The sequence below is a fragment of the Schistocerca serialis genome, chromosome 9, assembly GCF_023864345.2.
Source record: "Schistocerca serialis cubense isolate TAMUIC-IGC-003099 chromosome 9, iqSchSeri2.2, whole genome shotgun sequence".
Classification (NCBI taxonomy): Eukaryota; Metazoa; Arthropoda; class Insecta; order Orthoptera; family Acrididae; genus Schistocerca; species Schistocerca serialis.
This window is the reverse complement of record NC_064646.1, coordinates 281,491,703-281,516,006: the sequence shown is the minus strand read 5'-3', so window position 1 is coordinate 281,516,006 and position 24,304 is coordinate 281,491,703. Positions and strand designations below refer to the sequence as shown.

General features: G+C 41.4%; 1 protein-coding gene across 1 annotated transcript in view; it reads right to left on the bottom strand.

Moving 5' to 3' along the window:
- The window catches only part of LOC126419550 (alpha-tocopherol transfer protein-like), a 66,888-nt gene extending 42,908 nt beyond the window's left edge, over nt 1-23,980 (bottom strand). Inside the window, exons 1-2 of the mRNA XM_050086740.1 lie at nt 23,842-23,980; nt 9,748-9,907 (exon numbers count right to left, since the gene is read on the bottom strand). Coding sequence (XP_049942697.1) covers nt 9,748-9,907; nt 23,842-23,980 — 299 coding nt within the window. The remainder of the gene's footprint in view (nt 1-9,747; nt 9,908-23,841) is intronic.
- Nucleotides 23,981-24,304: the final 324 nt, after the last annotated feature.

Genomic DNA, 24,304 nt, shown 5'->3' with positions numbered 1-24,304 from the left:
TTAGAAATACGTTTTTTACTTTGATAGCTGATCTTCAAAGATTTTTATGAACTGAATCCAAACCTAGCCTTAGTTTTTTGCATCAGACATAGTTTTCGAGCAATGTGCTTTTTATTATGTAGTATAAAATCCTATGCTATACGGTAAACAGGGAAATTAATGAAACACTTTGTTACAACACAAGCATGGTTTGTATTTACAGGAAGCTACTTAAAACAATGATATGTGTTAATATAGGTTTCACTTGTCAGCTGGTATTGGTCTGTATTTCCTTTCTCTTTTTTCATTGAAGCTTTTCGTGTAGCTTCTTCTACGATGAGTCGCTTGCTGAACTCGGTGAAGTGAGCAACAGTAGTACCCCATCATATTGGTGTTCCAGCGGCCTTGGTACCATTGTGTAATAATACAGCCTTTAAACTAGTTTCGGATAAATCAATAAACAGCCTCCATTCTTCCTTTTTGTATTCAATACCATACTCATTCATCAGACCAGGAATGTCTGAGCAGTACACTAAATCACCTTCTGTTTGAAAAAACTTGGAAAATTACTGCTCTCTCTTTCTATATATGTATATGCTGATTCCAACTGCCAATAAGTTCTTTTCCTTTAATCTAGAGCAAAGCAATTCAGCTTTTTCTTTCGTTAAGCCTATATACCTAACCAAATCGTTAAGCTCGGTCTGAGTAAACAATTTTGGCTCTAGACTTTCTGTATTACAGTGGAATTCATCATCATCTGGTTCATCTATATCAGATAGTACATCAGAAAATACTTCTATTGGAATAGAATTTAAACCATCTGATGGTTCAGGAACCGGCAAATCTACACCATGCCCTACTGGTCGGACGGCGGACAGAAGGTTAGGCAAGCTTATTAACTTCTTGTTTTTCGAATCATGACCAGTAATATCAACACTGCAAAAGTAGCAATCATCAGAATGATTTTTTGGCCCCCTCCATATCACAGAAACAGCAAATCTAAAGGCTTTTTTCTCCTTTTTGGACCATTTTCTCAGATCTTCAACACACACATAACATACCTTGTTTGGCGCCCAAGATTTATCTTGATTACCAAGTTTAGATCGAAAGTTAGATAGATAAACCTTTTTCACAAAATCTGTCATGTTTCTTTGGTGTGTTTTAATCACAAATTAGCCAAAACTATAAGAAACACTGTCAGCAGGGTTTTACAACCACGATTAGACATTGTACTGGGCATATGTACAGGAAACAGGAAAGTGAGGTTAGGTTGACAGTAAACAAAACACCGTCGGTTAACACAAAAATAGAATCGACCTTTTTTTGCCAGGGAATGTTTTTCAGCAGTGCTGCCAACGTCATCTAAATTCCTATATCTCCTTTTTAAATTATTTTGACTACATAATAAGCTGATAAATTCATTAAAAATCGCTTAATTTAATAAATTTAACTGCAAAATGTGAAGAAATGGTGAGTGATACAGTTTTTTAAGTATCATATTTTGATTTCCCACCCTAGAAACTTAAGAATAAGGTATTTTCAGCAAAAAAGTTTTTCCTTCTTTGTCCTGTGTAATTAACGTAAAGTAGTTTGCGAAATATTCATCGAATTTTCTTTGCAGCATGGGCCTCGCACAATGTGTTTGATATAACCATGTTGTCGCCACTGTACAGCAAAAGGTACTGGAGATTATAGTACTATTCCTGGTTAGACATTTTGGGTATGAATTGTGCGAGATACTGGCGTGAGAAATTCATTGCTAATCTTTTATTTCTGGCCTGCTGGTCATTGTCTCCACACTGCCGCGTGAGTAGTTCCGCAAGGAGACTTGACCACCTGCGTCCTTAGTGAAGTTCAGATAGGAGATGCGTGTGAAATTTAATTTTATAACAAAAGCCAAAATGATCCACATAAATTTAAGAGCCATTGATTTCGGACTACCGACATGTAGTTCGGTGCACAAATCAATGAACAAAGGACGTTCTTGAGGTAATTCAGACTATAATTTGCGTGTGTCTCGTGTAAAGTTTTGATTATTGTTCAACAACGATCGACTAAGGTGAGTTCCAGTGTACCGCCTTGTGTTCCACTGTGGTGTTGGCTGCAGAATGAGTGCAAAATAATCGGTCTTGTTGAAATTCATATTAGGACAAATAAGTGCATGTGAAGACTTTAGTAGGATGTAATAAATTTTATATATGCGTAATTTAAGAATATTTTTATCTGTTTAACCCCATGGTCCACATAACGGTATTTTATAGCGTGCTCCCGTCAAAATCAAATAGTGCCAGTAACTACGTTCGGTTGCAATTTAATTAAAAGCATTTCTAGTAGACTGAGAGTGAATGAGAGCAATAGAAACAACAGTAGTAACACAATACTCATTCCCTGTTCCCACGCATATTTTAAATTACAAGACTGATACGTTAGACATTGGCGTCATCAGCGCGAGAAAAAGACAGTAAATAATATTCTGTTTTTTAAATGAGCTGTGACTTGCATGCCGCAATAAATTGATTATTCAGCTGAGAGTCTTTGGTTTCGTAGTCAATAATTTAAGCCCCAAAAACAATTCTGACACGAATTCTGATTAGTTATTCAAAATGATGAATTATAATCAATCAGTCAAATATTTTGGTAAAGTCAGTGAAAGATAGACAGTGTCTGATTGTAAAACAAATATCCTCTAAATTCTTTGGTTGCTTGAGCCCTCCCTACCATTATCCGTTGTGCATAGATTAACGTTTTGTTTTTCATTTAACAGTCCAATAATTATTTTGGGTTGACTTCCTTTCATGAAATCAAAAGCATGAAATCAAGGAAGGTAGCAAACGTAAATGTCCTCATTGCCAAACAAGTGAATACAGTCTGGCAATGATCTTCCTATGAATTCGAAGCAAAGAAATAAAGTCGGACGTAACTAAATGCAAAGAAGCAAATCGGAAGCGAACGGTAATCGTTCAAAATAACGTAGTGATTCGTCCTGACCGCCAGCATACACCACGTCAAAAATGCACAAAGCAGCTCCCTCATGAGTCGCCAGTGTCGGCCAGTACAATCCCATCTTTAATTACAATCAGTAAAGAAGTTAATCTCAGTCACACGACGAATTTTATTTACGCTTCTTTTAAGGGATTAGAGGAGCAGGAGGGAAGTCAGTATATTAAACTTCACGTTGAATTGCTCCAGCAGTATCATATATCCTGGTACACTCTATTTGCGGTAGTGACCTAAACATTAGTTAATCATTTCACTCTGTGACCCCGCCAATAAACGCCAAAGAATTTCCTGGGAACGTCGTCTGGTCCCCATGACACCAAGCATTCAGCAGGTAAGCTTCACAGTACTCTTTCTGATTTCCCGACAGTGATGCCTGGCTTCACTGCTTTTGCCCTGCGTCTTTAATGTCTCCCAGCGGAGAATATCCTAGAGATCGGGACTAAGCTTAAACAATACAAAACTTTAGACTGCTCAGGCCGAGTACTCGACTAGTATTTATTCAAGCCATTACGTGAACTGAAATAAGAGTCGAAAGCTGAATAAATGAAAGTGAAATGCAGTGCAAATGGTAGTACATAAGAATGAAAGTTGTTTTCGCCTCCTTCTTGTAAAAGACGTCCTATATTCGAGAATGTTGTGACATGTTGGTACTGATAACATGTTAGTTTCGTGTGTAAAAGTTGATGGCGAGCAACTGAAAAGATTGGATGGTACAACTATTCAGAACATGAAGAAATACTCAAGTAATGCTGCGCAATATAACGTAAAAAAAAAGGATTTGTATCGTGAATGTTGTTGTTGTTGTTGTTGTGGTCTTCAGTCCTGAGACTGGTTTGATGCAGCTCTCCATGCTACCCTATCCTGCGCAAACGTCTTCATCTCCCAGTACATACTGCAACCCACATCCTTCTGAATCTGCTTAGTGTATTTATGTCTTGGTCTCCCTCTACGATTTTTACCCTCCACGCTGCCCTCCACTGCTAAATTTGTGATCCCTTGATGCCTCAGAACATGTCCTACTAACCGGTCCCTTCTTTTTGTCAAGTTGTGCCACATACTCCTTTTTCTCCAATTCTATTCAATACTTCATCATTAGTTATGTGATCTACCCATCTAATCTTCAGCATTCTTCTGTAGCACCACATTTCGAAAGCTTCTATTCTCTTCTTGTCCAAACTATTTATCGTCCATGTTTCCCTTTCACACATGGCTACACTCCTTACAAATACTTTCAGAAACTACTTCCTGACACTTAAATCTATACTCGATGTTAACAAATTTCTCTTCTTCAGAAACGCTTTCCTTGCCATCGCCAGTCTACATTTTATATCTTTTCTACTTCGACCATCATTAGTTATTTTGCTCCCCAAATAGCAAAACTCCTTTACTACTTTAAGTGTCTCATTTCCTAATCTAATTCTCTCAGCATCACCCGACTTAATTCGACTACATTCCATTATCCTCGTTTTGCTTTTGTTGATGTTCATCTTATATCTCCTTTCAAGACACTGTCCATTCCGTTCAACTGCTCTTCCAAGTCCTTTGCTGTCTCTGATAGAATTACAGTGTCATCGGCGAATCTCAAAGTTTTTATTTCTTCTCCATGGATTTGTGAATACGTTACTGCAAATCACTGATTTGTAGCTGCAAGGTAAGATAGCAGATGTAAAATTTTTAGCAGGCCACGTTAGCTATTTAGACTACCTATGAATAAGAGCACGTCATTTCTGATAAGCAGTAGCCTTTTACCCACTAGTGCTTTCTATTTCAGCACACTGACACAAATTCCTAAGTGCTGCTGTGTTGACAATGGTGTCTTGCAGCAGTGTCTTACTTGTGTAGTGATGTTCCCACAAAGACATCGGAGCAGTTTCCAACGAATTTTACAGAGTGTATCTCCAAAAAGTTTAAATTCTTGGTGGAGATGATCTGCACATAACGCAATGCTGTGATATTGATGAAATAAATTTTAAATCATAGCTCTTTTGGGAGGGCGATAGTGTACTGGTCGCCATACATATTATAATGATTAATGTGCAACTTGTACGAAGGTTGTTATGATTCAAAATTGCACGTAGAATACCGAGGGGTGGTTTTCATTCCACAAGATGAAACTTTCGAGTCTACCGTTTTGTTTGATTTCACGAGGAAGAACGATATTAATTTGTAGAGTGAGGGTATGAGCTTACTGGTATAAGAAAGGGGCAATTAACAGGAATACTATGCAGTATTTCAGTATTTTACTCCCTGTACAAAGTTTAAGTTTGACCAACCAGTTCTTAGCGACAGAAGCTAACTGTAGTTGTTTAAAAGCCATTATGTTTTTCAAATAGTAACAACTGGGCGAATAGACGTGAGAACTTTATACAATTCCCAACTTGCAGAACTGAAATAGTCTAGTCTTTTAAGACACCGTACATCCTTGTAAAGGAAAATTGCTAAAATTCAATTATGCACCAATACAGACACCTTTGTATCCAACTTCAAAGATAAGAACAAATTTAACTGCTGCGCTGTTTTTTAATCCGTCTCCTTCTGTTACTCATAAAGAATCTGGGCCTAAAAAATAAACTAAACTTTCAAAACATGTACAATATCTGTTGAACCTATTATGACATGGCGCAATTTTGTCACTGAAAAACTTGGCTGAATGGACGGAGGTTAAAGAACAAAAATCAGGTGCGAATTACATCAAACTCTTCTCATACATATTTTTTTTTGCAGTTACTAAGCGATTGATCTCAAGAAATTTCAGTATGCGGATTGAGCTAAGAGATACATTTCGCTCTTACGCAGACATGTAATGCCATTACTGGAGCAGTTGCTGCTTGGTAAAGTATAAACGGGTGCTTTAAAAGACAGATTTGGAAGCAAGTATATCGTTTATGGTCACCGAGAGTTTGAAATAAGGTAACTCAATAGTACAGAACTAATGTTAATGAGTTTTGAAGTTAGGTGTTAGCCGAGACATTCTACGGAGTTAAGTGGTGCAGTGTTTAGCATGCTGGACTCGCACTGGGTAGGACAGTGCTTCAAATTCCCGACCAGATATCCAGATTTAGGTCTTCCGTAATTTACCTTAATGACTTAAGACGAATGCGGAGATCGTTCCTTTGAAAGGGTACGACTTCTTTCTTTGCCAACATTCCGCAATCAGAGCTTGTGATATGTTGTCCCTAATGACACTGTCATCGATGGAACGTTAAAACTTCAGGTTCCTTTTCCTTGGGAACATTATGATTAATAATTATTTTTAATGAGCCTAGTATTGTCGAAACATTAAACATTCGAAACATTTAATACCAGATGTGGATGAAGAAGGTATTGAGATTTTATGTTAGTTGCTGCTGTGCACATAGCCATTCTAATAAACTTATATGTGTATACTGTAAAGTATCCCTGGCTGTAGATGCTAATTTCACAGCCGAGATAAACATTTTTATTCTGGCAAGCGAGGAGTGGCTTGACGTTATAAGTTTGTTGTATATACGTTGTCACAAAGAATATATTTGCCGAAGTAGGAAACTTATTTCTCCAGAAACACAACCAGTCACACATTCAATAGCAACCACTAAAATGTTCTGCTGCAGTAAAACTTTCTGAACAAACGAAATTATTTATTTGTGTGTCATCACTGCATAAGCCAAGTATAAGGTTTCTGTTTAAGCGTATCTACACTGTCACCATGTAATTGAAATATTATAGAAAGAAAGTTACTGACACATTAAAAAAGATAAATGTGATGGATTGTATAAATTGTAATTTGCTAAGATTTTATTTGAAAGACGAAAGCGCAGTGGTTTTCTAGAAATGGCCCTATTACATTGTAGGAGCACGCCCTTCATTTCCTCCGACCTTTGAGACTCAGTCAGTTCGAAGTGTTACTTGCAATGTTTCACACACACACATACACACACAAATCATAGCCAGGACGATAGAAGTGGTAAGTGACAAACAAGTATCCTAAGACTGACTGAGGATTTATCCACAGGCCCATCCATTTGCAGTCTGCTACCCAGCAAGCCATTCTATCGTGGTTTTTGCCCACTAGCTCCCTTTCTAGTCCACCTTACTGTTGACAGAATGTATTCCGTCGTCTTTAGCGGTTGACGCCGGCCGAAGTGGCCGTGCGGTTAAAGGCGCTGCAGTCTGGAACCGCAAGACCGCTACGGTCGCAGGTTCGAATCCTGCCTCGGGCATGGATGTTTGTGATGTCCTTAGGTTAGTTAGGTTTAACTAGTTCTAAGTTCTAGGGGACTAATGACCTCAGCAGTTGAGTCCCATAGTGCTCAGAGCCAATTGAAATTAGCGGTTGACTTCACTAAAACATTCTTGAAATCATAAACCTTTTTAAGAAGAAGTCCCCAAAACTAAAACTCTTCTAGCAAAATTAGATTCTTCTTGAAACATATAACCTATTTGGATAAAAAAAACAATCTTAGCAACCAGGACGTTTGTGGAAACCAAAAGTCTTCTTTTAAAATGAAAATAATTCTCCAATTGAAAATTTTCTCGTAGGTTAAAGTTACTTTGCAGTCTAAAATCTTCCTGAAATATAAAATTAATCTTTTAAGGATAAATATTTGTCGTAAGTGAACTAAATGACGTCATTTTTTATGAGGAATAAACACCAGGTTTCGTTTACTAATTAAAATCTGTAGAGGAAAACCGATAAGAATCCCCAAATTTAGATTTAAATTTCTGATCTGTGATACAAGGAGACAAGGAAAGGGAGCCCTAAAATTACACCGTAGCGTATTCCTTACTGGAGTAAAAACTACAACATTGTTACATTTTGATGACTCTTGTCAGTAAAATCCTAGGCTTCCGGGATAGCATTTATGCCTTTCGGTGAATGCTTGCACAGGACAGAAACCGTGTTACTTCTAACCCACCACTATTACTTCATAGTTTGTACTAGGAACAGACGATCACGTCAAATCGTAATTGATGAAATAAGCTTTTCCGGTAAAACTGAACAAATTTTGAATTTGAATACAGAAAATAGTTAGCCGTAGGGCCTATAATTCGTAATTAACGTGGCATGTAATTGCTATAATACTATTATTCTTATTATGAGGAAATCATCAGATATATCAGATATCAGTGTAGCAGTTAAATAGTAGCATCCGTAGTTTTACATTGTCCTGTCCTTTTTGTCAAGTGGAGTTGCTATATGGTAAGGCTGCAAATTTTTGCTCACTGCCGCCCACGATATTAATGAGGGGTTTAAGAATGTTCTGAGGCACATGTACGCTACTGGCCATTAAAATTGCTACACCACGTAGATGACGTGCTATAGACGCGAAATTTAGCCGACACGAAGGAGATGCTGCGATATGCAAATGATTAGCTTTACAGAGCATTCACACAAGGTCGGCGCCGGTGGTGACACCTATAACGTGCTAACATGAGGAAAGATTCCAACCGATTTCTCATACACAAACAGCAGTTGACCGACGTTGCCTGGTGAAACATTTTTGTGATCCCTCGTGTAAGGAGGAGAAATGCGTACCACAACGTTTGCGACTTTGATAAAGGTCGGATTGCGGTTTAACTTATAGCGACGTTACTGCTCGCGTTGGTCGATATCCAATGACTGTTAGCAGAATATCGAATCGGGGGATTTAGGAGGTTAATACGGAACGCCGTGCTGGATCCCAACGGCCTCGTATCACTAGCAGTCGAGATGACAGGCATCTTATCCGCATGGCTGTAGCGGATCGTGCAGCCGCGTCTCGATCCCTGAGTCAACAGATGGGGACGTTTACAAGACAACAACCATCTGCACGAACAGTTCGACGACGTTTGCAGCAGCATGGACTATCACCTCGGAGACCATGGCTGCGGTTACCCTTGACGCTGCATCACAGACAGGAGCGCCTGCGATGGTGTACTTAACGACGAACCTGGGTGCACGAATGGCAAAACGTCATTTTTTCGGATGAATCCAGGTTCTGTTTACAGCATCATGATGGTCGTATCCGTGTTTGGCGACATCGCGCTGAACGCACATTGGAAGCGTGTATTCGTCATCGCCATACTGGCGTATCATCCGGGGTGATGTTATGGGGTTCCACTGGTTACACGTCTCGGTCACCTCTTGTTCGCACTGACGGCACTTTGAACAGTGGACGTTACATTTCAGATGTGTTACGACCCGTGACTCTACCCTTCATTCGATCCCTGCGAAACCCTACAATTCAGCAGGATAATGCACGAACGCATGTTGCAGGTCCTGTATGGGCCTTTCTGGATACAGAAAATGTTCAACTGCTGCCGTGATCAGCACATTCTCCAGATCTCTCACCAACTGAAAACATCTGGTCAATGGTGGCCGAGCAACTGGCTCGTCACAATACGCCAGTCACTACTCTTGATGAACTGTTGTATTGTGTTGAAGCTGCGCGGGCAGCTATAACTGTACACACCATCCAAGCTCTGTTTGACTCAATGCCCAGGCGTATCAAGGCCGTTATTACGGTCAGAGGTGGTCGTTCTGGGTACTGATTTTTCAGGATCCATGCACTCAAATTGCGTGAAAATGTAATCAAATGTCAGTTCTAGTATAATATATTTGTCCAATGAATACCCGTTTATCATCTGCATTTCTTCTTGGTGTAGCAATTTTAATGGCCAGTAGTGTAATATTAATGGGAGGGAGGTACGTGAAGCTAGTTATAGGTACTTATAGTGGTGCTAAACTGCTCGTCGAGAGCGAGCAAATTGAGAGAGCTCTCGGTCAAGTGTGTTCAGACGGTCGCTTACCCGGCTGAGAGGATCTTCTGTATGTCGGCAGAGAAGGGGTCCCGGTTGGCGAACAGCTCTGGCAGGTGCCGGCGCACCGTGTAGTACATGTCGAGCTTCTCCTTGGTGCGCTCCAGCGAGAACTTGCAGCCGCGCAGGAACGTCAGCAGCCACTGGTCGTCTGCAAGCAAAGTCTGCAGCTGTCGTACGCCGAGAGATACATGTCCCATACCGCAGACCAATTCCTTGCTATTCTACAGTTACAGATTTCACTTGGGCGGAACTCGTAAACGAATAGTCTGGTGATGTAATGATCACATTTGTTGTGTTAAGCCGGTGTATGAACAAGTGTTTCGAATATTCTATTGGAATTATTTTACAGTCGAACATTAGAGATGCAGACAATGGTTTGAGAATGAACGCTCTGTTTCGAAATTAGTCACCGTTAAACATTATATGCATATGTGACAGAACACTAAATAAACAGCAAATAGTCCAGGCGCCTCAAATGAATTTTTCCTCTAGACTTGAACACGACAGGAAGATATTGAGCCATCAGCTTCGGTGGAGGTAAGGTTAGCGGTCTGAGAACAATAAGGAGTTGCTTCGATCGTCAATTCTCTGATCTCTTATCTCTTCTCTGAAAATATGTGATTGGGACTAATTGTGAAGATTGCTGAATGAAGTTAACGCTCAAATGTCGATAGATGGTGCTTTTAGGTGTTTTGATTTGTGGATCCTGATCATGATTCTCACATTCTCGCGTTCTACTGCTACGGCGATGGTCTCGGGATCTAACGATGACGATAAATTATTTACACAACGTCTCAAACTCCTGAAGAAAGCTTAAGTGTCAGTAGGGTAACCCAACTGGTGAGGCCTACTACAAGGCCACATAGGACATCATTGCAGTTACTTAGGTGGAAAGAAGTGGCTCTAACGGGACTAACAATTGTTCACTACCCTATAACATATGACCATCTCCAAAATGGAGGAGAAGCTCTGGTTTTTGCTGCTTGTGGTATGTCAGTTACTGTGCACCAAACCTTGACTGATTGTGTTTAGTACACGGAAAAATAGAATAGAAAATTGTCTTTCTAGTGACCTGCTATTATTTTCTGGAGACAATGAGTTGAATGAGGAGAAAGCTTTGAAGCTTTGCTTACGTACAACTAGACTGGTTCAAATGACTCTAAGCACTGTGGGACTTAACATCTGAGGTCATCAGTCCCATAGACTTAGAACTACTTAAACCTAACTAACCAAAGGACATGACACACACCCATGCCCGAGGTAGGATTCGTACCTGCGACCGCAGCAGCAGCGTGGTTCCGGACTGAATCGTCTAGAACCACTCGGCCACAGTGACAACTAGACTGCTTTAAGGTGTTTCAGAGAGGCTGGTTGCTATATACCTCTAAATGATAAACCTACCCTGTGTCTTAAAAAGTTCTTTAATGCTTTTAATTTTTCACGAGTCCTTTGCAAGTCGTTTAAACAAGATATAGTCTTCATGTTATACTTGTTAGCATCTGCATATCGAACTGAAGTTATGTGTCTCATATCATTTAATATCATCTAATGATACTTGCATGATACACAAACAGCACGCGCGCTAACGACCCAGGTGGTGTCGACCCTTAACTCTATCTATCCATCCAAGTTGCGTTCGTGCCACAGGAACTATACACACACTCACTGGTCATACCGGACTCGATAGTCCATTACGCAGCAACGTATTTTCGCCATCTGTCCCTGTCTTGGGCTATTTCATACCATCCACCTTCAATACCTATGCTTCTCAAATCAGCCTTCACTTTGTCCTCCCATCTACGCCTCGGTCTCCCCACAGGACGTTTTCCCTCTAAGTGCCCTACCAGTACTCTGCGCGCTGCCCTGCCCTCATCCATTCGAGCTACGTGACCCGCCCATCTCAGCCTACGTGATTTAATAATACTGATTATGTCAGGGCTTGAACAGAGTTTGTGATCCTCTTCGTTATGCAGTTTTCGCCACTCTCCGCTAATGTCATCCCTTTTTGCTCCGAAAATTTTCCTCAAAATTTTGTTTTCAATACTCGAAACGACTTTTCATTTTGCACAGTGAGAGACCAAGTCTCACACCCATACAGCATAACTGGTAGAATGATAGTTTTGTATATTCTAATCTTTAAATTCCTAGACAATATCCGTGATGAAAGTAATCTATTCAGTGAGAAGTAGCATGCATTTCCCGCTCGTAATCTCTTCTTCAGTTCTGATTCAATCTCATTTCTCGAAGTGATGTCCACGCCTAGATACTTACATGTGTTCACTTTTTCAAACTGCATGTCTCCAACTCTTAACATTTCCTGATCTACTGCTGTTGGCATTCTAGTAGTAATCAGATATTTATTTTTTCTTCACTTATCCTTAGACCTACATCTTCACTAGCCTTGATTAACGCATTCGCATTTGCTGTTACAGTTTCTTTCCTATGGCTAATGATGGTTAGATTATCTGCATACCCTAATATCTTTATATTTCCATTTAACTTCACACCCTCTGAATTATCTGCTGCCATTCGTGCAATATATTCTAGGACTAAATTAAAAAGTAGCGGAGACAGGGCATCTCCCTGCTTAAGTCCGTTCTTTATTACAAGTTCTTCTGACTCCAATTTCCCCACGCGTACTCTACCTTTTGTATTTTTCAAACTCGCTTCTATAAGTCTAACATACTTCTTTGGTATTCCAAGTTCCAAAAGAATTCTGTACAATTTTGATTGCAATACTGAATCATATGCTTTTGTAAAATCTGTGAAAAGATTATGAACTGGTTTATTGTATTCCCATTTCTTTTCCAAAATTTGACGCAGTGTGAATATTTGGTCTATAGTTGATCTGTTCCTCCGAAAGCCAGCTTGGTAATCCCCCACAATTTCACCTGCATGTGGTGTAAGTCTGCTTAGCAGAATATTCGAGAAAATTTTGGAACATACTGGTAATAGCGATATCCCTATATAATTACTACAATCCATTTTGTCGCCCTTCTTAAAAATTGGGATCAGAATCGACTCCTGCCACTCTTCAGGTATCATCTCTTAGTTCCACGCTTCAGTTATCACTTTGTGAACTACTTCCACCATTTTCTGTCCCCCATTTTTAACTAATTCTGCAGTTGTGTAATCTGATCTTGGTGCTTTATGGTTTTTCAATTGGTTGACTGCATCTTTTACTTCCTTTAACGTTTGCTCAGGTATCTGGGGTTCTGCTGTATGTATTTCGTACGCCTGCTCATTTCCTGCTTCCTGGTGCACATTTAATAGATGCTCAAAATAAGTCCTCCAATTACTTAATATAGCACTGGGATCTGTCGGTATTCCCCCGGCATCCCCTAGAAGTGCATTTGTCCTAGCCTTGAACCCTTTCCTATACCCATTATACCACAGGAATTATAAGTCTCAATATAAGTTGGGGCGCGGGATTACCGGCCGATCGTAACAGTTCATGAAGATCGTAGTTCGCTTATTGGAATCAACAATAGTTAGACTCGGAATCATAAATGGAACTCTGTCCATATGTAGCGCGTCTTTGTGTGTTCGTGTGAGTGTGCGGTATCTTGGCTTCGTTCTGCGGAACAGGATCGGGTTGCGTTACTATAGTCTGATTTAAACTAGTTGTCATCTGACATTTAAGGCCCACAGTGGCGATGTCATCGGGACGAGTACTGCCTGCGTAGCCTTAGCCGCAAAGCGCTCCCCTCTCCACGACCATAGAGATAAAAGTTTGATAATGGTTTGAAATTACGTGTAAAAATAGTTGGTAGTCGCGAACTAAAATACTGTGTGAATATAATCCCCAGATAGCTCGGGAGCCGTGAATTAAGCTGCCTCAAGACACATAAACAGTTTCAAACTTTAATACTTGTCTCAGTGCGTTAAATCTTCAACACAACATTACACGTCTTATAGAGTAGATTATGACAGCATTTCAAATTTTTAAACAAGGTCGTTAGATGTATGGAATACTGAAAATAATTTTTTTTGCCTCGCAAAGATAGGCAACCTGCAATTGGGGCATTGTACTATGAACCGAGTTAGACGTGTAGTGATAATAGATGGCATCTCTAAGCATGTTAGAATTCTGTTCTTAAGTTTAATTACGACCAGAACTAAAGTTTTTGCCGCGGGTGAAACTTTTCGTCCGTGAAACAGACCACAATCTTGTCACAACATATCTCGTAAACTGTACTGAATAAACTCACATATTTTTTCGGTGATTAGCAACTCAACACCCTTCGCAACGGCCTCTTTCAAAAGTTTGATATCACAATGTGTTTGCTCTTTATAATACTCGGTAAACGACATTTCCCTGTAGTTTTGTCGCTATGTAACAACAAAAAGGAAGCTTAAAGCCCTTACCTGCTAGAAAGAGCGTGCAACCTTTCTGTAATTATGGTAAAGACCTCTTTAATGTCTCCAAGCATGTCAAGAATGTATTGATCATTCATTTAGGGCCGGAAATTTTGTCTTGAATACGCGTAATGGCGTGAGGCAGCTTAATTCACGGCTCCCGAGCTATCTGGGGATTATATTCACACTATGGGACTTAACATGTATGGTCATCGGTCCCCCAGAACTTAGAAGTACTTAAACCTAACTAACCTAAGGACATCACACAACACCCAGCCATCACGAGGCAGAGAAGAATACGCAGAATATTCGTGTACCGGAAGGCTTTGTGCTTGAGTCGTGACAAACACAGTGCTTTGCGTGCGGAAGTGGCAATATAATGGCAGCCGCCAGTGCCAATTTCACATTGGTGTATTGCCGCCGAAAGCAGTCCAGTTCTTTTGCTGCCGAATAGTAAGTATACTTCGATCAAACTAAATTTGTGATTGGCGTTTCAGCGAATCCAGTGGTAGGAACCAGCCGGCCGCCAATCGTACAGGGGTTGGACAAAAATATGAAAACACTGCGAGAAATGCATACTTGAAAATAAATGCAGATGCAAGACAAGCCTAGAGATTGCAAGGTTGTATTTGACCATGAACTGCACCTGTGCAATGTCGTGAATACATTGCAAGCGTCAGTCGTGGTCGGAACAGTGTTCTATGTAATTGTGAGTGCATTGTGTTGAAGCTGAGTGAATTCGAACGTGGCCAAATTGCTTGCACACGTACGCTGGGAGCATCCGTAGCCAAGAGGCACCGTATCGAAGATTTTCACCGCACACAGGGAAAGTTAAAAGAAAGAATCATCCAATAACTCACTATGCGCACGGTCACTGAAGAGGACTGTGACAAAATATAAGAGGACGACAGATGCATAAGTCGATGAAGAACTGAATGTCGATCTACCGAACCATTTCAGCACCGAAACAGCACAAAGGAAACTCCAAAGCTGCGAAATACAAAGCGAGACGCATTCCAGAACCCCCATCAGTGGTACAAATGCCCGTAACAAGAAAACGTGGTGCCGAAGTCATTAAACCAGGACTATGGAACAGGAGAGGAGTATCGTTTGGTCGGATGAGTCTTGCCCCACACTGTTTCAAACTTCACGCCCAGTTTACGTTTGGCGTATGCCGTCCCAAGGCTGCGATGCACATTGCTTGCTGCTAAGAGTGTAACGCCGTGGCGGTCCGGTGATGATCTGAGCAGCCATAGCTTGGTGTTCCGTGGGCTCCATGGTAACTCTGCAAGGACGCATTACTAACAAGGATTATTTGACCATTTTTGTTGATCACATTGTAATATTTCTGGCTTATTCAGTCATCATATTAGGCTCCAGGAAGCTATTCCCAGGGCAGTGGAGATGCAAGAAGCATAGAGATGACGCATTGTGAGATGAGGTACCGGTGACGTTAGATTCCGTACCATTCCCGTGAGAAAGACCGCCTGCATGATGCTGCTGCTCTGTGATTGGCTGCTGTGTTCGGCGGTAGGGCGCCAAAACGTTAAACTTTAGTAGCTACTATTAATTAAACCTGTCATCCAAATTACTTCATTTTTTAAAATAAACATCTCTCAACAGCCAGCTTTCAGTCAGTCATTCCAAAATTATTAAAATCAAAGTATTACTAAAACAAAAGACTGACGATATTACTGCCGATGCACTTCGGTGGCGTTTGGGTCACGCCTTGCTGGCTTGGCGCGCGAAGTGTCTCGGGCAGTCCGGCTCTACAGTTCTGACCGTTCCAGTAGACAGACATGTTGTCTATTATAGCAGTATTTGTTTCATGCAATACCACAGTTCCAACCGGCGCTAGGTACAGACATATTGTCTGTAATAGTAGTATTTGATTCATGTAATTTTATTCTCCAGTTCTGACGGTTCCAGTAGACAGACATGTTGTCTGTGGCAGGATGTATTTAATGTTATTTTAGCCAGATATAATGACTGTGGAAAGATATGTTCAATACGTTGTGATCAAGAATAGTTTCTCGTGTCTATATCAATAAAAACGCGAGTGGCATACCAAATGAGTTACAGTTAACTCGTAGCAACAGTTCCCTGCGAAGTTAATTTCAGCCTCAAGAAAAAGAATCCACGTCCTGCGTGCTGATTTCTGCGTTAGGGACATCATCATCAAGAAGACAGCAGGTTGGTGATGTGTACAAGAACTTATGTACTCCACACAGGGCAGTGGAAACAACTAGGCACCTCACGTGTACTGCATACAGAGTACAAATGTGCTCAATGACACGTCATCTGCAGTAATGCAGAGGAGGTAAAGAAGGATGAAAGTAATAACCCTATTTCACTTTTATTCCTTTCTCTTGCCGTAACGTGCGACCCATTGGTGCCCCAATGGCGATGCTGCGTTCCAAGAAGACAGAGCCGCTGTTGCCATAGCCCGCATCGTCCACGACTGTTTTTGTAATCACAACGATGAACTGTCGCATCTCCCCTGGCCACTAAAGCTACCAGTTTTGATGAGCCTTTATAGTCTGTTTTTGAGAGAAGTGTAGGTGATCGACATCCATCTCCATTATCGTTACCTGAACGTACAACTATACTACTGGCCATTAAAATTGCTACACCACGAAGATGACGTGCTATAGACGCGAAATTTAACCGACAGGAAGAACATGCTGTGATATGCAAATGATTAGCTTTTCAGAGCATTCACACAAGGTTGGCGCCGGTGGCGACACCTACAACGTGCTGACATGAGGAAAGTTTCCAACCCATTTCTCATACACAAATAGCACTTGACCGGCGTTGCCTCGTGAAACGTTGTTGTGATCCCTCGTGTAAGGAGGAGAAATGCGGACCATCACGATTCCGACTTTGATAAAGGTCGGATCGTAGCCTATCGGGATTGCGGTTTATCGTATCGCGACATTACTGCTCGCGTTGGTCGAGATCCAATGACTGTTAGCAGAATATGGAATCGGTGAGTTCAGGAAGGTAATATGGAACGCCGTTCTGGATCCTAACAGCCTCGTATCACTAGCAGTCGAGATGACAGACATCTTATCCGCATGGTTGTAACGGATTGTGCAGCCGCGTCTTGATCCCTGAGTCAACAGATGGGGACGTTTACAAGACAACAACCATCTGCACGAACAGTTCGACGACGTTTGCAGCAGCATGGAGTATCAGCTTGGAGATCGTGGTTGCCGTTACCCTTGACGCTGCATCACAGGAGCGTCTGCGATGGTGTACTTAACGACGATCGTGGGTGCAGGAATGACACAACGTCATGTTTTCGGATGAATCCAGGTTCTGTTTACAGCATCATGATGGTGTTTGGCGACATCGCGAACGCACATTGGTAGCGTGTATTCGTCATCGCCATACTGGCGTATCACCCGGCGTGATGATATAGGGTGCCATTGGTTACACGTCTCGGTCACCTCTTGTTCGCATTGACGGCACTTTGAACAGTGGAATTTACATTTCAGATGTGTTACGACCCGTGGCTCTACCCTTCATTCGATCCCTGCGAAACCCTACATTTCTGCAGGATAATGCACGATCGCATGTTGCAGGTCCTGTACGGGCCTTCCTGGATACAGAAAATGTTCGACTGCTGCCCTGGCCAGATCTCTCACCAACTGAAAACGTCTGGTCAATGGTGGCCGAGCAACTGGCTCGTCACAATACGCCAGTCACTACTCTTGATAAACTGTTGTATTGTGTTGAAGCTGCGCGGGCAGCTATAACTGTACACACCATCCAAGCTTGTTTGACTCAATGCCCAGGCGTATCAAGGCCGTTATTACGGTCAGAGGTGGTCGTTCTGGGTACTGATTTTTCAGGATCTATGGACTCAAATTGCGTGAAAATGTAATCAAATGTCAGTTCTAGTATAATATATTTGTCCAATGAATACCCGTTTATCATCTGCATTTCTTCTTGGTGTAGCATTGTTAATGGCCAATAGTGTATTTTGCAGGAAGTATGGTATAAGGCTCCTTCGAAAACGATACAGAACCTCTACTTTCCCATTCCGAGACGAATGGGAGCTGTTCTGATTGCTAATGTTTTCTCTACTTCATATCAGACGTGGTAATGTATTGTGCTTTTGGTGTTTCCATATTTTCGTTCACTCCGGCAGTTCTTACTCGAGCGACACACGCCGACTCTGTCGCCTATTCTGCAGATACAGGCAGAACCATGTACAGTGTGGATGGCTGCACGCCACCCGCTCCGTAGGACTTCAATCTGCTAGTTACAAAGTTATTTTATTCGAGCTATATTTTAAACCGGTTAGCAGCAATCGCACTCTTGCCCTGCTTCGGGCAGTGTCGATTGCAGAGTTTCCACATTCGATGTACTTCTCGACGGTACTTCGAGTTTTATAGTCTTGCCAACGGCAGAAAAGTGATGTGAGTTGGTGAGGTGGTGTGGTGAAGTCTGAAGAGACGTACGGAACTAAATCTATAGTAGCTCTCCTAAATTTTCTTCATAATATGGTAGGAGGAAATGTTTCCTATACTCGCCTATCTCTTGTCTGCTGCGAATGGTTCAATGTTCAACATATCGAGGAGTGAAATGAAGGAGTTCTGGATCCTGTTTTCGTCTCTGTTTGTTATCCTCATTACTCTAAAGGCTAGAGATCGACATGGATGAATGACTGTTTTTCAGATATCCACAGATAGTCACCTTAGATGATATAGCGAGATCATGGATAGTCGCGAACAAAAATATTGAAGTAGCGATTTGTGTTGATTACACCGAAGTTATGAAAATATTATTTTTATCGCAAACTTTTAATAAGTCAACCATTATCCGTTTTCCTATCGTTGACTATACTAGCACTCGGTATGCTATCCTCTGAACATTTGAACTTTGGTTTGTGGGGCACTCAACTGCGTGGTTATTAGCGCCCGTACAATTTCCCAATATTTATTCATTCCAATGTCGTCGCCACTTTAACGAATGATGATCGGATGATGAGGACAACTACTATTGTAGTTGGTGGCGACTTTAATTCACCCTCAATATGTTGGCGAAAATACATGTTTAATTCAGGAGGTACGCATAAAACATCATTCGAAATTGTGCTAAACGCATTCTCTGAAAATTATTTCGAGCAGTTAGTTCATGAACACACGCGAATAGTAAATGGTTGTGAAAACACACTTGATATCTTAGCAACAAATAATCCTGAGTTAACAACGTGCATCAAAACGGATACAGGGATTAGTTAACAAAGGGTTGCCGTAGCGAGATTCAATACTAAAACCACCAAATCCTCCATAAATAAACGAAAAATATACCTATTCAAAAAAGCAGATAAAAATTTATATGATGTCTTCACGAGAGACAATCTCCACTCCTTCTAGATTAACAACGTAAGTGTAGACCAGATGTGGCTTGAATTCTGATAAATAGCATCGGCACAATTGAGAGATTTGTACCAAATAAATTACCAAACGACGGAGCTGATCCTCCTTGGTACACAAAACGGGTTAGAACACTGTTGCAGAAACAACGAAAAACACATGTCAAATTTAAACAGAAGCAAAATCCCAAAGATTGGTGATCTTTTACAGAAGCTCAAAATTTAGCACGGACTTCAATGCGAGATGTTTATAATAGTTTCCACAACGAAACTTTGTGCCGAAACCTGGCAGAAAATACAAAGAGATTCTGGTGGTATGTGAAGCATGCTAGCGGCAAGACACAGTCATTGCCTCCTTTCCGCGATAGCAATGGAGTTACTATCGAAGACAGTGCTGCCAAAGCAGAGTTACTAAACACAGCGTTCCGAAATGCCTTCACAAAAGACGACGAAGTAAATATCTCAGAATTAGAATGAAGAACAAAAAGTGAGGTCATCCACATGAGTGCTAAAAGGAGTCCGTCAAACTACGACGTGATAAATCAGTCAAATCTAAAGGTCGTAAATTCAAGTAAATACCTAGGAATTACAATTACGAAAAAGGAAAATCAGAGCTCGTACGGAAGGATATAGGTGTTCCTTCTTTCCGCGTGGTATACGAGATTGGAATAATAGAGAATTATGAAGGTGTGTCGATGAATCCTCTGCCAGACACTTAAATGTGATTTGCAAAGTATCCATGTAGATGTATGTGTAGACAACACAAACACCCAGTCCCCGAGCGGAGAAAATGCTCAACCCTCTCGGGAATCGAACCAGGGACCCCTTGATCAACAGGCAGTGGACATCCTCTAAACGTGCGGGTTATACCTTTTGAGATTAGAGATTTAGAGATTAGTGTGGTTGCGTTTTTGCCGCCACAAGAAATATTGGAGCGACGTTACTAAGGGATAGACATGAAGCCACCACTAACAAACTACTGTTCTCATTGGGACAGAGGATATCCAGTGGTTCACGTTTAATAATTTAGAAGGGGCAATCAAAAATTTTATGTTTGAGGCGTTGCTGCAGCGTATATGAAACGTAGTACGAAACCGATGCTTTTATGTTTGAGGCGTTGCTGCAGCGTATATGAAACGTAGCACGAAACCGATGCTGGTATAAAAGCACTGACTTATAAGTGAGGGATTAGTGCGGCATTCGTGCCTTTCCGACGCGCGTGCGGTAAATGCGGACGTGCACTATGGCGATGTTATTTCCAGATGCGTCCAAATAGGACCAACATCCAGGTTATTTCTTCCTTGGTTGTCGAAAGACAAACAGTTGTAGACATCCACTGAAAAATGAAGAATTTGTATGGGGCAGCATGTCTGTCGAAGATCACCGTTGTGGAAAGGTGCGCTAAGGGGCAGTTCTGCTACATGATAACGCTCGTTCCAATATCGCATATACTGTAACGCAGAAGTTACGCCAACTCAAGTCGTAATCTCTTCCCATTATCACGCCTTCGTTCTCTTAAATAAGGCCTTGGTGTGCCGACGACTCCTGTCGGACGAAGATGGGCAGCAGTCAGGTACGGTCTTCCTCACGCAGCAGGACACTGTGTTTTACCAAATGGGTGTTTTCTAGTTGGTGTGTCGGTGGAATGATTGCCTCGGTGCTCACGGCGATTTTACCTGATTGGCATACTGATCCTGGACTGTACGGCCTTCGAACTGAAACTTTTGATCACATTTTACAATTACAATAAATAAATTAATGGAAACGCATGATGTCTATAAACAGCCAAGTTCTGCACGTTTCCTTTGGTAGTGGAAGTTCTTCAGAAACAGGTGGATGAAGTCTCTTACAGAATTCTACAGAAAAGAATCACGCATTTCTAATAACTGAAAGGTCCACGCGATCTCATTACTATCTTCTAATCAAAGTGCTCAAACAGAAATGAGTGTAACACATATAACCACCTCTTCAAAAATGTTCAAATGTGTGTGAATTCCTAAGGGGCCAAACTGCTGAGGTCATCGGTTCCCAGACTTACACACTACTTCAACTAGCTTACGCTAACGACAACACATGCCCGAGGGAGGACTCGAACCTCCGGCGGGAGAGGCCGAGCAGTTCGTCACATGGCCCCTCTAACCGCGCGTCCACTCCGCGCCGTGACACCTCTTCCTTCAGTCAAAGGTATACAAGTTGTTTCAAAGTTTTTGTTAGGGGTGGCATATTGCGTTGTGGGGAAAAACTTTTTTTAACACAAAGTGTTCGCTGACGCTTCCCAGCAAAGCATCCATCATCCCTGAACGAAGTGATTTCACTGAACTACCAGGTATTATCAGGTGTATTGCGCGCTTACCACCCCAGTTGAGGCGTAGCGCCGTATACCGATCCTACCTTGGAGGCGGTTAAGTAGGAGATGTGTCTCAGAGCTGGATAGTGACAGATGGTGACGCGAGACTGGACGCGCACGTAGTTTATGTATCGGCCGATAGAGGACAGTATTGGATAGGGGACTGTGATTTAGTTTTGATTATACCTACTAGAGTGCACTAAAGTAATAGAATGTTTTCCATAAACTGTTCTAGTATTTTTATAAAGTGTTATTATGTCTTTTTGTGTATGTAAAATGTTATAAATGTGTTTTAGCAGTATGAATGATGCGTGAGTGTGGTTTAAGGTTAATATGAAGATAATTGTTTAACGAGTTATTGGATTGGATTGTATTGTTTGGAGGAAAGAGACCAAACTGCGAGGTCATCGGTCTCATCGGATTAGGAAAGGACGGGGAAGGAAATCGGCCGTGCCCTTTCAAAGGAACCATCCCGGCATTTGCCTGGAGCGATTTAGGGAAATCACGGAAAACCTAAATCAGTATGGCTGGAGACGGGATTGAACCGTCGTCCTCCCGAATGCGATAACGAGTTATGTAGTGGGATTTAGTGTGGGAACATTTCGAAAAAGTATGGATGTGGACAAAGGGGATTTTTGTAGAATAGATTTGTAAAGTAAGTTTATGGTAAAGGGAAAGTTAATTCAGGTATAAATAACAATAATAAATAACTTTATGCATAAACAAAACTTCAGTATATTAGATAATTACCGGCCACGGTGACCGACCGGTTCTAGGCGCTTCAGTCCGGAACCGCGTGACTGCTACGGTCGCAGGTTCGAATCCTGCCTTGGGCATTGATGTGTGTGCTGTCCTTAGGTTAGTTAGGTTTAAGTAGTTCTAAGTTATAGGGGACTGATGACCTCTGATGTTAAGTCCCATAGTGCTCAGAGCCATTTGAACCACTTTTTAGATAATTACGTCGGTAAAAAGTGCAGTCGTTAGGTTTACTATTTTGCGATTGGTTATTGATGAAAAGCGCGGACTGACGCGGGAGAATGTTGTTTTGATATTGACTGTTGAGTAAACTGACCAATGGTAAAGCAATATTCTTCGCGCGCCTTTCTCTGCTGGTAGAGAAAGAGTATTCAACAGAAGAGTGGGAGCCTAGCCATGAAACAGTTCAGACGTGTGTAGTAGTGTCGGATCTAGCAGTGTTCATACATCAAAGGTGTTGTAAAGTGACGGCATAATTATTCCGAGGGTGTGTAGTGAATTTTATGACGAGAAAAGACATATATTCCGCGTCGCGTATTGACCAGGTCGGTGGCTAAAAACTGTGACTGCATCAGGTACCGACAGACTTAATATTTGTCGAGCATTCTCAATCAAAAACAATCCGCATTTTTGCAGCTACTACGTTTTCGGGAAATGCAACACCATAAACTTGCTAACGTGAGTGAAAGGGATTGTGAGTGACTGTGTTAAGACTAGCACGGGCTTGGCAGTGATACTTGTTCACCTAAGTTTCAGAATATATTAATTAAGGACAAAATTTCCAACCTTTTATTTCGTGTGAAAACTTTCTCCCGAATCGTAGATTAGTGACTTAAATTGCAGCCTGGTTCACGTGGAAGTACAGTAGGTTTCACTCGGCTTCCCTACTGATGATCTGCTGAGACAATGTTCACAGGTAGGTGCAGGTTCGTCGTAAAGGAACGAAAGGAACCGCGCCGCCGCATAGTAAACTCTTAGGTTGTTTCTTAATATGAAAAGTTTAAGAACGATTGTCTCTAAGCAGAGAAAGGATATTTTAGAACGAACCATGAACTTTAATTTTGCTAACCCTACCCCCTTTTCATACGGAACAAGCGGCTGTATTATAAGAAACATACAAGGCAAATGGCAAAGAGTGCCTCAGATTGCACCCTAAGCACTCTTACATAATTCTCAACATACTCACCTAACACAAGCAATGGTGGCAGCCATTGATACTTCAGTTTCAACTTACCCATACGCGCCTTGATGTGCGGTTGTTTCTTCAGCCAGTCTTTGATGTGCTGGATGTCTTGGTCCCTCCTCTTCGGGTCTTCATTCAGCTCCTTCTGGGCTCTTGCTAGCAGCTCCGGGCTTAGCTCTCGGTAACCCATCTGCAACAGCGTAGGCGCATATAAAATAACAAAACTCAATATTACAAAAAGCGATCTTGCCATGCAGTAAAGGATCTGGATTAATAACACTTTGTAAGCTGCCTACCTTCTAAAGTATTCGGAGTACATGAAAATATGTACCCAGAAACATGCCCTTAATAAATACCCTCTTCGACATAAGTGTAGTCCCTAAAAACGATTTGTAAGACTACCTGACTGTAATTTTAAAAAGAAAGGATAGGTACTACTTACTTTGCGCAACCAAAGAGTAAATGAACATTTGATTTAATTCTATGATCATACCCACTTGTAATAATTGGTAAC